The sequence below is a fragment of the Heterodontus francisci genome, chromosome 14, assembly GCF_036365525.1.
Source record: "Heterodontus francisci isolate sHetFra1 chromosome 14, sHetFra1.hap1, whole genome shotgun sequence".
Classification (NCBI taxonomy): Eukaryota; Metazoa; Chordata; class Chondrichthyes; order Heterodontiformes; family Heterodontidae; genus Heterodontus; species Heterodontus francisci.
In genome coordinates this window covers 32,233,647-32,250,450 of record NC_090384.1, presented here as the reverse complement: position 1 = coordinate 32,250,450, position 16,804 = coordinate 32,233,647, and the positions used below count along the sequence as shown (strand labels likewise).

The following is a 16,804-nucleotide window of genomic DNA, read 5'->3' as shown; positions in this document are numbered from 1 at the left end:
CTGCAACACCTGGAATCCTGGGACACTCAGCTTGGCAACTTCCAAAATTGCGAGCTCATTGTATTTATATTGTATATATTAGTGGATCTCCCAGGTAAATCAGCTGGCAGAGTGTTTGGTAAGAATGGGAGTCTTTTACAATGTATTATTCTGCTACTGGGGTGGTTCTATGTCTCTCTAGAACCACAGATTCTAACTGTTAAGTAATCACAGCCTGAGCTCAATCACAGTTCAGCAGCTGTCTGGTCAGGGAGTTTTGAAGAAAGGAAACGATTTCAGTCTGCAGGTGAGAAGCGCACAATTTAATTGACTGGCTTTCTTTTTATTGCTGAAGTTTGTTTGTTGCATCAGCAATGAAGTGTCTGGAGTAAGTCATCTCGCGAGTGCTAAACTAGCCTGAATTTTCTGTTCCTAGAGCTCCACCCACTTGCATACCTACCTGTTTGTATACTATTGTTTCCAGAGGCTGGGAAAGTGTCCACCTGAATGTGCAACTGAGGCAGTAATGACATGGTCACATTATACGGCAAGTCTCCAGTCAGCTCTGCCCCTTAACACCAGTTCATGCTCGTTGGTATAAAAGATACATGCAGTATTGTTGGGAATGAGAGGAAAGTCAGGTCATGATTTACCGAGGCTGGCAGCAAGAAAAGTGAGATTCACAGAAACTTACAATGAATTGGTTTTGGTATTTTTATTTGCGACTGCCTTTGTGCATTTTGCTGTCAAGCTGCCATTTTTCTCCCCCAGCTTGATTTGAGATAAAGCAGTCAGTTTTCCATGGGTACAACAGAGTTGCTTTGCTTTTTGGAAAATAAGGAGAAGCTGGATCCAAGCCTTTCCAGGTAGCCCTGCCATCGCTCAGCACCCAGCTCACAGTATCCAATGTGTATTTCTATACATCAGTAAACCACCTGAGCTATGCCCCCAGTTTACAAGGTTACCTGACCACAGTAAATGCATCAGTTCTGCTTGTACATTATCTATTTGAATGAGGATAGAACATGTCACTGCATTAAACAGTCCAGTAATTAACACATTTACAATCATTGAGGCTTCTTCCTCTTCCCCCCAAAGGTGCTGATGTTTTTTGGATGCAAGGTGTAGGTTCCTCCACAGGGAACAAACCAACGCAGCTCAATTGTGTCCTCACCTAGCATCTAGGCATGCTAAAAAAAATACACATGTGCACATGTAGCTACACATGTGCAGGTGCATAGGGACACACGTGGACACACACACATACATACATATACACAAACACACTTTTTCAGGGATCACTGCTGTTTGTTCTTCTCCCGAAGAGAAGCACGGAGGCCAATTGAACTGTCCTGATTTGGAATCAAAGCTTTAATCTTGTGGGCCACATGGCTTAGTCCTACGGGAGGCACTGCCTTTACCCACTTCAGGAGAGCCCAGATTTCCTAATGTTGATATATGCTCAGTACAAGAGAATGTTACTGCTGATGTCAACAACCAAGATGAAGGTGAATGTGCAGATACAGTGGATGCAGCAGCATTGTGGACAATGACATGATGGCAGCATAATGTTTGCACTACATCAAAACAACTCAATATCAAAACGTTCCAATGTTACAAATGCAAACAGAGAAAAAAAAAAGGAGATACAAGGAGGAGAGGCCAAAAGCTGTGTTTTTAGGAAGAAGGAGAGAGGGGGGAATTTCCAGAGCCTCGGGAGCGAAAGGCAGAGCCACCAATGTGGGAGGGTGAGGGAAGGCAAAGGCACAAGAGGCTAAGGGTAGAGGAATAGAATGGTTGTGGGCGGTGGGGTGGGGGCACGGGAGACAGGCAACATTCTGTAATAGGGGGGTATTGGTGATGGAGGGAACGTATGGTCAGAATCTTAGCTCGGGACCAATCAGGACACCGAGGATGCAAACAGATTGGTTCAGCCTGAGATAGTGGATGGTGATAGAGTCAGTGGCTAGGGAACGGAGTTTGTGCGTGGATACTGCAGATGATGGCTGCACTCTTTCTAAGGTTTAACTGGAGTAAACAAATACATAATGGCAGCATGATGTTCACACTATTACAACAGTTAGGCAATCATCTTGACCTCAATGCCAAGTGGAACCTTTGTTGTGAAATAAATCACAGGAAACAATTGCCATCTTTCATTTTAAGAGAGTACTACACAAACCAGAGGAGTGTATTGATTGTAAACACTTACAGTGCCATCACCTCCACAGGCCAGAATTCGTAAGTTCTGAACCTTTCGGTACAGCTCTAACCTGCACGGAACCAAACAAGACATTTTTTAAAAAACACACACAAATTTAGAAGAAACATTGAACTCCTTAGTCTCAGAGTAGTGACAGAGGGACAACTCATTACAGGCCATCAGTACAACTTCTGGGAAACCGCCATTTCCCATGGGCTCCATCTAAAGAAGTTCAATGTGAGCCCTGACAGACGATTCCTCAATCAATTTCCGTCTTTGAGGTAACTACTCCTGAACGTATTTGGTTAAACTCCCCTTTTTCCTACCTTGAACTTAAAAATTATTCCAGTCTGATAACCTTTCTCTGATTCTTACATATTTGTATGTTACAACCAGGTGAGAAAGGTGTCTAGGGGCCCCTCTCAGCCTTCACCTGGTCTTACCGTAACAGGGTTTAATTTTAAACACCATGTTTTGAGCTCCCCCTTGGTGAATCCTTGTTCACCGCTTTCCAATTACAAGGCAAAGAAACCAGCACAAACAGGCTTTCTTAGGTTTAAAGAAGAAAAGTTGAAATTTATTAAACTTGAACTTAAACTCTAATTTGGTTGACACCTACGGATACATGACGCGCCCACACTTGCACACATACACGATGCACACGTGCAAATAGAGACAGAAAAGAGAAGAAAAATAAAGTGGAAAAGTTTGAGGCAATAACTGAAGAGTTTTTGTTACAGTTCTTTGAGCTCACTGTAGAGTCCTTGATTATAGGTAGATCTTGCTTTTTGTTAGGGCCCAGTATTCTTACTAAGCCTTGTTCGCTGTCGGAGACTTTTCTGTCTTGGGGTTCATGTGTCTTCAGTGGATTTGGAGTTCCATGATAAAGAGATGGGAGTAGACAGGAGAGATCTTCTCAGTCCAGGAGCAAACAGTTCAAACTGTTTGCACAATTCAGAAAAATCCAGGTTGCCATGCAGATTAGTCATGTGAGTAACTGGTCTGACCACATCTTGGATTGTATCACCATAGCAGTCTCTGGAATGCTCCTCTTACACACAATGCCTGGTGATCAAGGCCCGTTGTGGGTTGAATGTGTCAGGGAATGGTCCTTTGTCCTTCCAATCACCATCTGTTAATATGCAAATGTCTTTTCCAGCCACGGCTGAACTGTTTAACAAGTCCTTTCTTCACTCAAGTAACAGTTTAAAATCAATGTTCATGACAAAATTATGTGCCTCATTCTTGGCAGGTGGGGGCCTAACATGACAGTAACTTTCAGCAGGTTTAAGTGCACCTTGCAAACTCAGGATCATTCTTTCACTAATACTTCTAAGGATGGGCCTTAATTAAATATTATACCATCTAGGATGGGAACAAAAACTTCTTCAAAGACAGGAACATGTTTTGATTTATATTTTTGCACTCAGGCTGAGCAATATCAGCAGAGATGAACCAACCCTTTCTATCTATGTTTAGTGTCAGCGTCATGCACTCCTGAGTGCATGGGCCAGATGCAGAGTAAAGTTCCCTTTGTTCTGTCCCCAACAATTCAGCTTAACCCCAAGTGCAAAATACCATCCATTACTGTGCTGATGTGACATTTAAATGTCCCACACTAGTCCTCCTTGCCATTCACTCTGAGCAAGGCTGCCAGTTCAGTGACAATGTCCGAATGTCTGTCAAACTTGTTTATTTGTTTAGGGATACAGCACTGAAACAGGCCCTTCGGCCCACCGAGTCTGTGCTGACCAACAACCACCCATTTATACTAATCCTACATTAACCCCATATTCTCTACCACATCCCCACCATTCTCCTACCACCTACCTACACTAGGGGCAATTTACAATGGCCAATTTACCTAGGAGGAAACCGGAGCACCTGGCGGAAACCCACGCAGACACAGGGAGAACTTGCAAACTCCGCACAGGCAGTACCCAGAACTGAACCCGGGTCGCTGGAGCTGTGAGGCTGCGGTGCTAACCACTGCGCCACTGTGCCTCCCCTGCAGTTGGGTCTTGGCCTGTTATGGACTGTGTAAAAACTATCCCAAACTCACTTCAGGTAGCAGGTATACAGCCAGCTGAATGAAAGATTGTGCATCTGGCTCCAGTCTGGGCTGGATTCAAACCCAGGTCCCAGAGGTGAATGAATCGTGCTGTATACCGCTATGTCACCCAATGCCACTTTAAGAAAAAAAGCTGAACTTTAGACAGTCTCAATGTGCTCCCTTGGTCTCTGCAATCATGTTAGTCCAGGAATAGAGCTGATTTATTCATACTATCAAATGACTGTGCTGTGACTCTCTGGTGACTTTCTTCCTGAGGAGTTTGTGGAGGTCTAGATCTGATTGCGACTTCTACACAAAAACCAACACATTGGCCAAGCTCTTTGGGGTACCAGAATCTTGTGCCAGAGAATGATGGACCACGGGTTTGCACTCCCCTTCTTTTCCCCGCCAATGCAGACCACAGTCGTGCTGCCGTGGAGAAGATACTGAGCGGAAGGCAGGGAGGGAGAGAAAGGAAGTCAGAGGGAGAGTCACCGTGAGTTGCTTCTATAGATCTGGGTGCCTGCCACCTTGGCCACAGATGATGCAAAGATGCAGATACAAATGACTTCTCTCCAAAGTTAAATGGAGGGAATCTCAACCTCAGGTAATGCTTTAAACTGAGACCTGAACTGAGGAGAGCATAACCCATTTAAGATTCCATCCTTTCCGCCTGTCAAACTGCTGTGCTTATGACCACACCCAATATGTGCTTGTACTCTGCTGGTTAACAAAGCAATATTCCTTTCCACACCCTCCCCAAAATATCCCCAGCTCCTGTTTGAAACCTTCAGACTTGAACATTTGTCCCCATCCAGTACTTACGCCTCCTTGGGACCTCCCTGACACAAATCAAACACTTGTCTTGGGTTCAGATACCACATGAATGACTGGATAATCTTCGCTCCCTGTAAAGTAATGAAATAAATTTAACAGTGATACAGCGAAAGCCGATGTCTCTCTAAACCGATGATGTACCATTAAATACATGCAGTAAAACAACTAAAGAGATTGACTTTATTCAGTATTTTAATATAAACTTGGACCAGGGGCCCCATCAAGATTAGCTTTGTGGCACAGCAGCCTCAATGGCTGTGAATGGGCATTAAGACTACTGGAGGACACTGCTGTAGGACAGGCAGCTAGAGGCCCGATAAACACATCTAAACCAGAGAGTGGGTTGTATACAGAAAATAAAGACCCTTCTTCCGTACATGTGAGGCTCCCAAAGCAAGACCCCTTTATATAACTAACCACTAAGTGATTAGCTGCCCTTAACAATATCTAGTACCACTTGATTTGTCGGATTAAGGCTGCATACAGTTGGGAAAGAAACAAAAGTAGTGGCTGGAGGAGAGTGCGATGGTTGCAAAGCTTGTTTTTTTTAAGACCCTGAGAGGGAAACTAGAATTGAATCAGAAACTAGAACTGAAACAGAAATGGAAACCAAAATTGAAACAGAAGCTAGAAAAACAGCTTCAACTTTCTGGGGAAAATAACACTGGTTAGAACCAGATAAAAGGAGAAAGAGTCCTCCCTAGATCAGGCAGGAGTGGAGCGCCGGCAAATAGAAGAAAGTGAAGACCGAATCCAGCAGCTGTTTCTGTTACTTAAAGTAGCCGACTAACCATACCCAGCCATACAGTGCACAGGTGTTCACTGAAGGACTCGGACAAAGGGAAGTCTGGTAAATCCATGGCATCAAGACTGTCATGAACAGAGCTGAGGAGGTTCAGGAGAAGTGCTCCTCGTGGTGAAGACTGCACCCGTGGAACTGCTGTCTGAAGAAGAACTGTGGCTAAATCCTTAGAGAAAGGAGCTAAAAATCTACCTGAGGAAGTTCAGAGCTGTAAAGATGAACAGCCAGCAGTCATGGTCTATGTTGGTACCAATGACTTGGGTAGGAAGAGGGATGTGGTCCTACAGAAAGAGTGAGCTAGGTATGAAATTAGCAGGCAGGACCTCAAAAGTAGTAATCTCTGGATTACCCCCAGTATCACACGCAAGTGAGTATAGAAATAGGAGGATTGTGCATGGCTGGAAAGGTGTTGCAGGAGAAAGGGCTTTATATTCTTGGGACACTAGGACCATTCCTGGAGAAGGTGGGACCTGTACAGTGCAGGCGGGTTGCACCTGAACAGAGTTGGGACAAATTTCCTTTCGAGGGGGATTTGCTAGTGCTATTGGGGAGAGTGTGAACTAGCTTGACAGGGGTGTGGAAACCAGGAGATAACACAATAGAGCAACACCAAGGTGGACTGTGAATTGGAAGAGACAGATAGGGCGGCACAGTGGTTAGCACCGCAGCCTCACAGCTCCAGCGACCTGGGTTCAGTTCTGGGTACTGCCTGTGCGGAGTTTGCAAGTTCTCCCTGTGACTACATGGGTTTCCGCCGGGTGCTCCGGTTTCCTCCCACAGCCAAAGACTTGCAGGTTGAGAGGTAAATTGGCCATCGTAAATTGCCCCGAGTGCAGGTAGGTGGTAGGAGAATGGTGGGGAGGTGGTAGAGAATATGGGATTAATGTCGGATTAGTATAAATGGGTGGTTGTTGGTCGGCACAGACTTGGTGGGCCGAAGGGCCTGTTTCAGTGCTGTATCTCTCAATAAATAAATAAACTGTGTGACTGTAATTGTTACCATCTATGCTGGGTGGATTGCCCAGTGAAACCCTGAGACCCATCTCTGTTGTATTTGATAGTTAAAGTGTAATTTGTAATTGTGATATATATATTGACCATGATCTATCTGTTGCTTCGTGATTAATTTATGTTGGTGTTGGTTTGAGTGTTAATGTAAAATTTATACAAGTAAATCTTGTTCGTTTGATTTGGTTTCCTAAATTGGGGTAAATCGGTGGATTTGATTCTTTTCATTTGTTGGTGGTCTCATAGAGTCATAGAGTTATACAGCACAGAATCAGGCCCTTCGGCCCATCGTGTCCGTGCCGGCCCTCAAGCACCTAACTATTCTAATACCATTTTCCAGCACTTGGCCCGTAGCCTTGTATGCTATGACATTTCAAGTGCTCATCTAAATACTTGTTTAATGTTGTGAGAGTTCCTGCCTCTACCACCCCTTCAGGCAGTGTGTTCCAGATTCCAACCACCCTCTGGGTGAAATTTATTTTCCTCAAATCCCCTCTGAACCTCCTGCCCCTTACCTTAAATCTATGCCCCCTGGTTATTGACCTCTCCGCTAAGGGAAAACGTTTCTTCCTATCTAACCTATCAATGCCCCTCATAATTTTGTATACCTCAATCATGTCCCCCCTCAGCCTTCTCTGTGCTCTAAGGAAAACAACCTCAGCCTTTTCAGTCTCTCTTCATAACTGAAAAACTCCAACCCAAGCAACATCCTGGTGAATCTCCTCTGCACCCTCTCCAGTGCAATCACATCCTTCCTGTAGTGTCGTGACCAGAACCGTACACAGTACTCCAGCTGTGGCCTAACTAGCATTTTATACAGCTCCATCATAACCTCCCTGCTCTTATATTCTATGCCTCGGCTAATAAAGGCAAGTATCCCATATGCCTTCCTAACCACCTCATCCACCTGTGCTGCTGCCTTCAGTGATCTATGGACAAGTACACCAAGGTCCTTTTGACCCTCTGTACTTCCTAGGGTCCTACCATCCATTGTATATTCCCTTGCCTTGTTAGACCTCCCAAAGTGCATCACCTCACACTTCTCAGGATTAAACTCCATTTGCCACTGCTCCGCCCATCTTACCAGCCCATCTATATCGTCCTGTAGTCTAAGGCTTTCCTCCTCACTATTTACGACACCACCAATTTTCGTGTCATCTGCAAACTTACTGATCATACCTCCTGTATTCAGGTCTAAATCATTAATGTACACTACTAACAGCAAGGGTCCCAGCAACGATCTCTGCAGTACCCCACTGGTCACAGGCCTCCATTCGCAAAAACAACCCTCTACCATCTCCCTCTGCCTCCTGCCACTAAGCCAATTTTGAATCCAATTTGCCAAATTACTCTGGATCCCAGGGGCCTCTACTTTCTTAACCAATATCCCATGTGGGACCTTATCAAAAGCCTTACTGAAGTCTATGTAGACTACATCAACTGCTTTACCCTCATCTACACCTCTAGTCACCTCCTCGAAATTCTTGAATAATGGCACCACATTCATTGTCCTCCAGTCCTCTGGTACCTCTCCTGAGGCCAGGTGTCAGGGACTGCCAAAAGCAGCACGCATTTCACGTTTACATCTGTGATGGGGAGGGTTGTCACCAGATAGCAGGAACCTGGACAAATTTTCTATTTTTTTGTGTCCCTCCTAATACAAGGCACTGAGTCCAATTGCAGCAACCCAGCTACTTCAAAATAGTCTTCTTTACAGCTAAGCATGCTTACTTTGCTTGTCATCTGGAGATTTTGATGCTGCATCCCCTGTACCCAAATCATATTAACGTGTGTGAGAGAGAGAGAGAGAGAAGGAAGCAGTGGTCCCAATGCTGACTCCAGTGGACATCACCATATGCTTTTGCAGTACATTCCTGTCTGAGAATGTCCATTGTGTAACGGGTTGCCCACTTTTATTTCATGACACATATTGCTCTATAAGACAGAGGAACAATGTACCTGATTTCCTCCACTTTTGGGATTGACAAACACCAATAATGGTTTCATCAGTGAAGATGGGATGGGCTTTATGATAAAGGGCCTCCATCTTCCTTCCTGTTTCAAAAGGAAAAAAAAGAGTCAGTCCAGAACAGCAACACGTATTTGCATGAACTGCTCCCGGCACAGCCAAGAATATAAAAGCAAAGAGCGACACCAGGCTGATGAGCTGCTTTACTGAAGATTTTGAACAAGTGCCTACAGTGTGTGTCTTGCTGCATCCCCTGGTGGCTGTGCTTGCTTGGGAAGGGAGTACACAACACTGAAAAAGACCCAAGAGCATCCATTTAACTACAAGACTAGCTGACTAGGCCCCAAGCTCTGGAATACCCTCCCCCACACCTCTCCACCTCACTTTCCTCCTCTAAGACACACCTTAAAACCTACCTCTTTGACCAAAATTTTGGTCATCTGACCCAATATCGCCTTATGTGACTCAGTGCCATACTTTGCATTGTAATGCGCCTGTGAAGTGTCTTGGGATGTTTTATTATGTTTCAGGTGTTATATAAGTTGTTACTGTTGTAGGAAACAGCACCGTTGAGATTGGACTTTGCTTGGACGGCCCTCATCTCATTAATCCACGGCTAAAGAAGGTGGCTCACCATCACTGACTCAAGGGCACCCAGGGATGGCCAATAAATGTCAGTCTTGCTGGTGACACCCATATCCTAAGAATGAATTTAAATAAAATCACCATCCCTTTTACCCTCTTATTCCCACTAATCACAATGATAATTTAATTATTATTGTCCCATGACCAAATCCAAACTTCATTAGTAATATGTAACCTGTTGAATCATAATTTTTTAAAATCCACAGAGCTCCTTACCTCAGCTCCTTTTTTACTCGATTTCCTTTTAAACGAGGTCCGTTTTTTCTTCTTACTTGACTTCAGTGAATTCTGGGGGGAGGGAGGTGGTAAAAGAAAGCACAACAACATGGGAGTTAGTGGTGAGCAGAGGTCAGCTTGGAAGAGTTCTGGCACAGGGACAGTGCAGAAAGTGCTCCTCACCTGAGCCCGTCTCACCCGAATGATCCAGGTTGGCGGAACGATAACAGCGGCGTGAGCACCCAGTGTACAGGGCTCCTCGATCTGTTGTAGCATGAAGCAGTTCACCTTATTGTGATACTACAGGAAAGGACAAAAGAAACAGTCTGAGTAAAACATTGAGAATTCCGTTTATTCTTCTCCCCCACCCAGCTCCCACTCCATCACCTTTCCACTGTCTGTTCTGCTGCTTGGCACCATGTTGGAGGAACACGACACCAGAACGCAACAAGAAGCAAGGATGTGATGTGGGCCAATGATTCACTGCATTCAGAATACAAACCTCAGCTTTGCCACCACCAGACGCCAGGGAGCAAGCCAGAATAAAATCTGCAACCACAGATCTCTTAAATGCTACCTTAGATGGTTGTCTTTCTACACCGTGAGCTGGTTTTTAATATTTGTTACCCAAGGGCTAAAATATGCATTTTTTAAAAACTCAATTTTGCACCAAAATTGCATGGCAAAAACACGTGGCATTGAAAGTTGGTGAGGAACAGAATTGGTTAAAATAGAATTTAACTTTCATCAATAAGCAAAGGTTTGTGGAGTCAAAATGCACTAAACAAACAGGGCAGTTCCACAGAGACAGGATTTGCAAAGGATTAACTGAGCCTAATCTAAGTGACAATGTTTGGTCACTTTCAAACCTTTTGCCATTTAATCACTCTTGCCCTCCACCCTGTCACATAGCTCTGCTCTTTGTTCTTTCCCTGGCCCCAGCTCTGTATTTGCTTAAAATCTCTAATATCTTCCAATCCTGATAAACATTATTGACCTGAAACAGAATTTTACCCGGGGGCAGAGGCTCTGCCCACCAGCAAAAAGGTCAAGGGCAAATCCACCTCCACCGGGCCTGGAAGCCACACAGTGATTTTATGTGGCCCAGGCCCTTAATTGGAAGGGGTCGGCCCTTCTGCCCCTCTGAGCCAGGAAGTCCTGCCTCCAAGAGCTGCCAGCCAATCAGTGGGCTGGCAGCTCCTCAGGCCCAGCAGCACCACTGGGAGTGGTGGCCACTACTGGCACTGCACCCAGCCAGGACCAGTAAGATGGAACAGGCCCTGGAATAGAGGTAAGTGTGTGGGGCTTAGCTGTGGACAAATCAGCTGGGCCCTGGCAAGGGGTCACTCGAGAGGGTGGGGGGAGGCCCACTGTGGGGCACAGGGTGCCCGATCAGGAGACAAACCCCCCAAACCTGCAAGGAGGCCGCCAAGTTTAACTGGACAGCCTCCACAGGTGGTGAGGTGCCTGGCCGCCGCTGGTAATATATCAGCAGCGGCGGGAGGAGGCCCTTAAGTGGAAAATAATTAGCCACTTAAGGGCTTTAATTGGCCTAGGGCAAACAGGCCATTTGCCACCTGTCCTGCCGCTGATAAAACTGCAGTGAGGGCAGGCAACGGGAACGGCACCCCCTGCCTCCCACTCAATTTCACGGACCCCCCCACCCAGCCTGCTCCTGTGGTGGGGGGTGGTGAGGCGTTAAATTCCGGTGATTAGCTCTGTGTCTTTTTTCCACAGATACTGATTGATCTTCTGAGTTTATGTTTCTGTGACAAGGTTTGATGTTTTATTTAACAGCATCAGTCTGTGTCAGGACCGAATCAATTCTCTGAGAAATTTAAGACTTACTGCTTGTTTGCACCAGGAACAGCTGATAGCTACAATCTCTTTACTGTGAAAGGCAAACTTCTGCTGAAAACCCTGCATGGGAAGACGAGAAAAAGGCGCTGGTAAGAAAGTGATTTACGAAACAGACAAAGACAGTTCCAACATGCCATTAGTACAACAGACGTCACTGAAAGACCAGTGATTTATATCATTGGCACAGCATCCTCCAGCCAAGAAGCTCAACTTGCCAGATCCTCAGTCAGCTGCCCAACACTCAGAATATTTAGAACCACTCACAGATAAGAGAGCTGTCTCACTGTACACACTGTCTGATGGAGGTGGGATGGAAGAGTACTGCAGTTTGAAAGGAATTCATCTCCCAGCTAATTTAGTAAAAATGTCAGTTAACCATACTCAGTGTTTTCTCCCCAAATATGTCGATGTAACAGTCGGGACTATTTCTTTTATGGGGCGATAGGTTGTACAATGAATGAGACTGGGCATGTCCTATGGATTACATAGGTAGAGGAACTGACTATTCAAAGGCCCTAATAGATTTACAAGTAGACTATTCAGAGACTCCAATGGTTTGTATCAATAGATGAATCGATTGCTTGAAGGAGTATTAATCCTGGGTCATACATTCATATTCCAAAAGAAAGTCTCACTGGAAGTGGACATCTGAGCTTTAGCAAGCACTGAAATGCCAAGAGCCTATTTCCACAGTATTCATCTCCCTGGGCAAGTCACCTGATCTTACACCAACATTATCGCTCTTCACCTCTTCCCTGGTTCCCATTGCAAATTTGACACCCTCGATCCTTGCAGTCTGCTATATGACTCCCTCGGCACTCCTGGTTTCAAACACTGCTGTCAATCTCAGCCATCCGCTACTTCCTAAACAGCATTTCGTGATGCAATCCAGCTGCATAAACTCGACAATAAATAAGTAACAATTCAACCATTCTGAAGCTCGAGTTCATGTGAGAGGCCCAACTGTCATTAAGATTTAATACATGCACAGCTAGCTTGAAGATTCACTCGGACTTCCCTTTCTCTGCATCACTACAATACGTTAACTCTACACACCACACCGGAGCCCTCATACCTTGCCACACTGTTTGCACTTCCCCTCTTGCCGCCTCCGATGAATCCAATGGTGCCGTACAAACGTGGGCTGAAAGAGCAAAAGGGAAACAAAAATATGACAGTGTTACAATTTGTTCAGTGATTAACTGGCAACTCATTCAGATGTCACGTGATAGTTTCTTGGATTTTTTCATAACATTTTGACTGTTGTCTGCTAGCCCTTGTGCTACAGAGTGAAGGAATCCCCCAAGAGTGGGAAATTGGCTCACTCTTTGTCCTTGTGTGGGCTTTCCTTTTCAAATTATCCTCAATCTTTGGGTAGTACAAGTGTGGTCACACTGGCGTACATTTCTAAATCACAATTCCAATCATTCGTTTTTCATGCTGAAGGCACGGCCACCAGTGGTGGGGCGATTAAAATCAGGGGTGCTCAAGAGGCCAGAATTAGATGAGCACAGATATCTCAAGGGAGTTGTATGGCTGGAGGAGTTTACAGAGGTAGGGAGGGGCAAAGCCATGGAGGGACTTGAAAACAAAGATGAGAATTTTAAAATTGAGGCATTGCTTGACAGGGAGCCAATGTAAATCAGTGAGTATGAAGCGATAGAGGATCGGAACTTGGGTGTGAGTAAGGACAAGGGCAGCAGAGTTTTAGACAACCTCAAATTTACGAAGGGTGGAATGCAGGACACCGGCCAGGAGTGCATTGGTATAGTCAAGTCTAGGGGCAACTAAGGCATGAACGACGGTTTCAGCAGCAGATGAGCTGAGGCAGGGATTGGGCAATGTAATGGGAGTTGGAAATAGGCGCTCTTAGTGATGGCACAGATGTGCGATCGGAAGATCATCTCAGGGTCAAATATGATGCCAAGGTTGCGAACAGTCAGGTTCAGCATCAGTCAGTTGCCAGTGAGTGGGATGCAGTCAGTAGTTAGGCAACCAAGTTTGGAGCGGGGACCGAAGACAATGGCTTTACTCTTCCCAGTGTTTATTTGGAGGAAATTTCTGCTCATCCAGTACTAGATGTCGGTCAAGCAGTCTGATAATTTATTGACAGCGGAGTCGGTAGGAGAGCTAGTGATGAAGCAGATCTGGGTGTCATCAGTGTACATGTGAAAACTGCTGCTTTTTCAGATGATGTCGTCAATTCCACATCAGGGTATGTTTCTACGGTTACAGATGGGATCTGTTGTTTAAAGATAGTCTGATATACCTGTGTTTATATTATATACAGATATAAATCACACAACCACATATTATATATATGTGTGCACATATGTTTATAATTTGATATTTATAATAACATTTCTTTATTACATAGGCCAATGAATTTGCTGAACTGAATAGTGATAAAGCTGCTTTTACAAGCTGAAGACAGGATCAGTCAGCAGATCAATTAGTTAAGGAAATGACACGTTTGTTTGAGTGGGGAGGTGCACTCCAGATCAGCATTAGCAATTTTCAAGTTTTGGAGATACTGGGTATCATTGTTCATTAAATTTATCCGCTACCATTATGCCTTTGTCCTGATTTTGATTGACTGTCGATAGCCAGAGATTGCTTGAACTGAAGATGGCTATTGTCATGCTCATGCTAGATCTTTAGTTCATTTCATGCCATTCCATTGTATGTGTTGTAACTGAAGACTGTACAAGGGTGATCAATGGACTTGTTATTTTGATATGGTTTGGTTTTAAAAGTAGTGGTGCAAACTTAAATTTGGGAACTTTCAGGCATGACCCTGTACTCCTTGATTCAGTAGTGTTGCGGTAAATTGGCACAAGGGCAGCAGGTGCATGGCAACACCATCACCTCCAAGTTCTCTTCCAAGTCAAACACCATCCTGACTTGAGCCATATAATCGCCATTCCTTCATCATCGCTGGGTCAAAATCCTGGAACCCCCTACCTAACAGCACTGTGGGAGTACCTAGAGCACATGACTGTAGTAGTTCAAGAAGGCAACTCACCACCACCTTCTCAAGAGCAACCAGGAACAGGCAATAAAGGCTGGTCTTGGTCTGACATAATTTATTCCAACAATGAATAAAAAACACCCATGCACAGGCATCTGGCCCTTCACAACACATGTTCAAGGTTGGTGCATACTATATCTTTGATGTGAGCTCAAAATAACCTAACAACTCCCACATGTGTCCTAAGGATGAAGCAAGAGACTGCATTTAATAATATAAAAACTGACAGCTTCTGGCAGCTTCAACCATTGAAACCAATTTTCCAATGGGGTCAATTTAAAAAAATTAAAATAGATTTCATAACTTGCTTTATAATTTTCTCCAAATGTATTTTAAAAAAAGCAATAAGACATTGGGTAGGCATTGCTCTAAACCAATACAGTTCGCAATTTCAACAGATATATCGACTGGGACAATCAGAAATATCAACCAATGGGTAAGGAACCTTAAAAGATGTTCCTATTACAGTCTCTGCAGACCTCTTTACATTAAGCATAGCAGCCTCAGCTGTATGTAGACAGTGCGTCCAGACTCTTAGTTAATTTCAGTAGGGTCTGGCTTCATATTAAACATCATCCTCTTCATCAAAAGGATGACATTTGCCTTTTTAAAAATTATTATTTCTGCTTGTGCATTCACTTACCTCTCGAACGTTACGTGACCCAGACTCCCGGAATGTCGGTTTACATCTAAAATTTATCTGTGGATTTAAAAAGGAACATAAAATAGAATTGGTCTAATCTCCAAAAGGAATGTACAGCCAGGAAAACAGGTGCTTGGCAATCCCTTTTTATAAAGAATCTTTATAAATGTTAAGTAATTCCTTAGCATGTCCAAGCAATGAATTTAAAACTGGAAGCGGGAAAATTGGTATCCATGATCTCGGCTGGAGTGAGTGTTTGGAAACAGTATAAGATGATTGGGGAGAGTCAACAAGGCTTTTTGAAAGGGAGGTTGTGTCTAACTAATCAAATTGCTAGAGAATGATCAATGAGTGTCATATGCTTTGATTTTTAGAAGGCACAAGAGATTGCCAGCTAAAATTGAGCAGCATGTATTTGGAGGCAAATTTGTGACATGAGAAGGAAATTGGTGGGACGGTAGGAGGGAGAGCAGGGATAATAAAAGGGGAGTTCTTGACTGGCAGACAACTTTTCACGATTACACTTAAATATAAATGGAATGGACTTGGGCCTCAAGGGCTTTGCCGAGTAGTACCTTCCCACTGGTACTTGTCCTCGCATCCCAGGGTGGTTGTGGTTTTGCTCATGGCTTGTCCTTCCACCAAGACCATCCCAGCCAAAACCTGCTGTGCTGATCTGGATGGATCTAGAGGGGCGATCCTCAATAAAAACACGTTTCAAGTCCTCAACGGTGAGACAGGTGGATGAATGAAGCACATATACATCAACAGCTGTGAAGGCGGGTCAAGGCTGCAGTGGGATTGGCACTCACCAGTCGGCATGGCTTGCCATGCCATTGGGTAAAGATTGCCAACCCATCAAGATTGTGTGGTTGTTGAAGGCACGTACAGTCCTCTGCTAGGGACACTGTAAAGCCCAACAGCGATGGACGAGTAGCGTGGATTAGATTAGATTAGATTAGAGATACAGCACTGAAACAGGCCCTTCGGCCCACCGAGTCTGTGCCGACCATCAACCACCCATTTATACTAATCCTACACTAATCCCATATTCCTACCAAACATCCCCACCTGTCCCTATATTTCCCTACCACCTACCTATACTAGTGACAATTTATAATGGCCAATTTACCTATCAACCTGCAAGTCTTTTGGCTTGTGGGAGGAAACCGGAGCACCCGGAGAAAACCCACGCAGATACAGGGAGTACTTGCAAACTCCACACAGGCAGTACCCAGAATCGAACCCAGGTCCCTGGAGCTGTGAGGCTGCAGTGCTAACCACTGCGCCACTGTGCCGCCCTAAGACAGGACTGTGAACCTGGAGGTCTCTAATCACAACTCTGCACATAGGCGATGGTTGCCTGAAGGTCGCTGAGCTCTTGGAATTGAGACAGAAGTAGCTCTCTGGCAGCAGCATCCAGGATTGAGCAGTCCCTTTTAGGGTCCCCTCTGCTCAGCTCATTTGGGGAAGGGGCTAGAAAAGGTGCACCAAACATAGGCTGTCTTAAACTGTCCTGACCAGGAAATCACACCTGGTGGGATCATCACCCTTGTGG

The 16,804-nt window shown here is 44.8% G+C and overlaps 1 protein-coding gene across 7 annotated transcripts in view; it reads right to left on the bottom strand.

The window, feature by feature from the left end:
* Positions 1–16,804, bottom strand: part of dgkza (diacylglycerol kinase, zeta a) — a 656,642-nt gene that overhangs the window by 262,832 nt on the left and 377,006 nt on the right. For all 7 annotated transcript variants that reach the window (XM_068045966.1, XM_068045967.1, XM_068045963.1 and 4 more), the window contains 8 exons: positions 15,247–15,303; positions 12,648–12,716; positions 11,561–11,632; positions 9,896–10,012; positions 9,713–9,784; positions 8,842–8,937; positions 5,061–5,143; positions 2,192–2,252 (listed from right to left, as the gene is read on the bottom strand). In XM_068045966.1, coding sequence (XP_067902067.1) covers positions 2,192–2,252; positions 5,061–5,143; positions 8,842–8,937; positions 9,713–9,784; positions 9,896–10,012; positions 11,561–11,632; positions 12,648–12,716; positions 15,247–15,303 — 627 coding nt within the window. The remainder of the gene's footprint in view (positions 1–2,191; positions 2,253–5,060; positions 5,144–8,841; positions 8,938–9,712; positions 9,785–9,895; positions 10,013–11,560; positions 11,633–12,647; positions 12,717–15,246; positions 15,304–16,804) is intronic.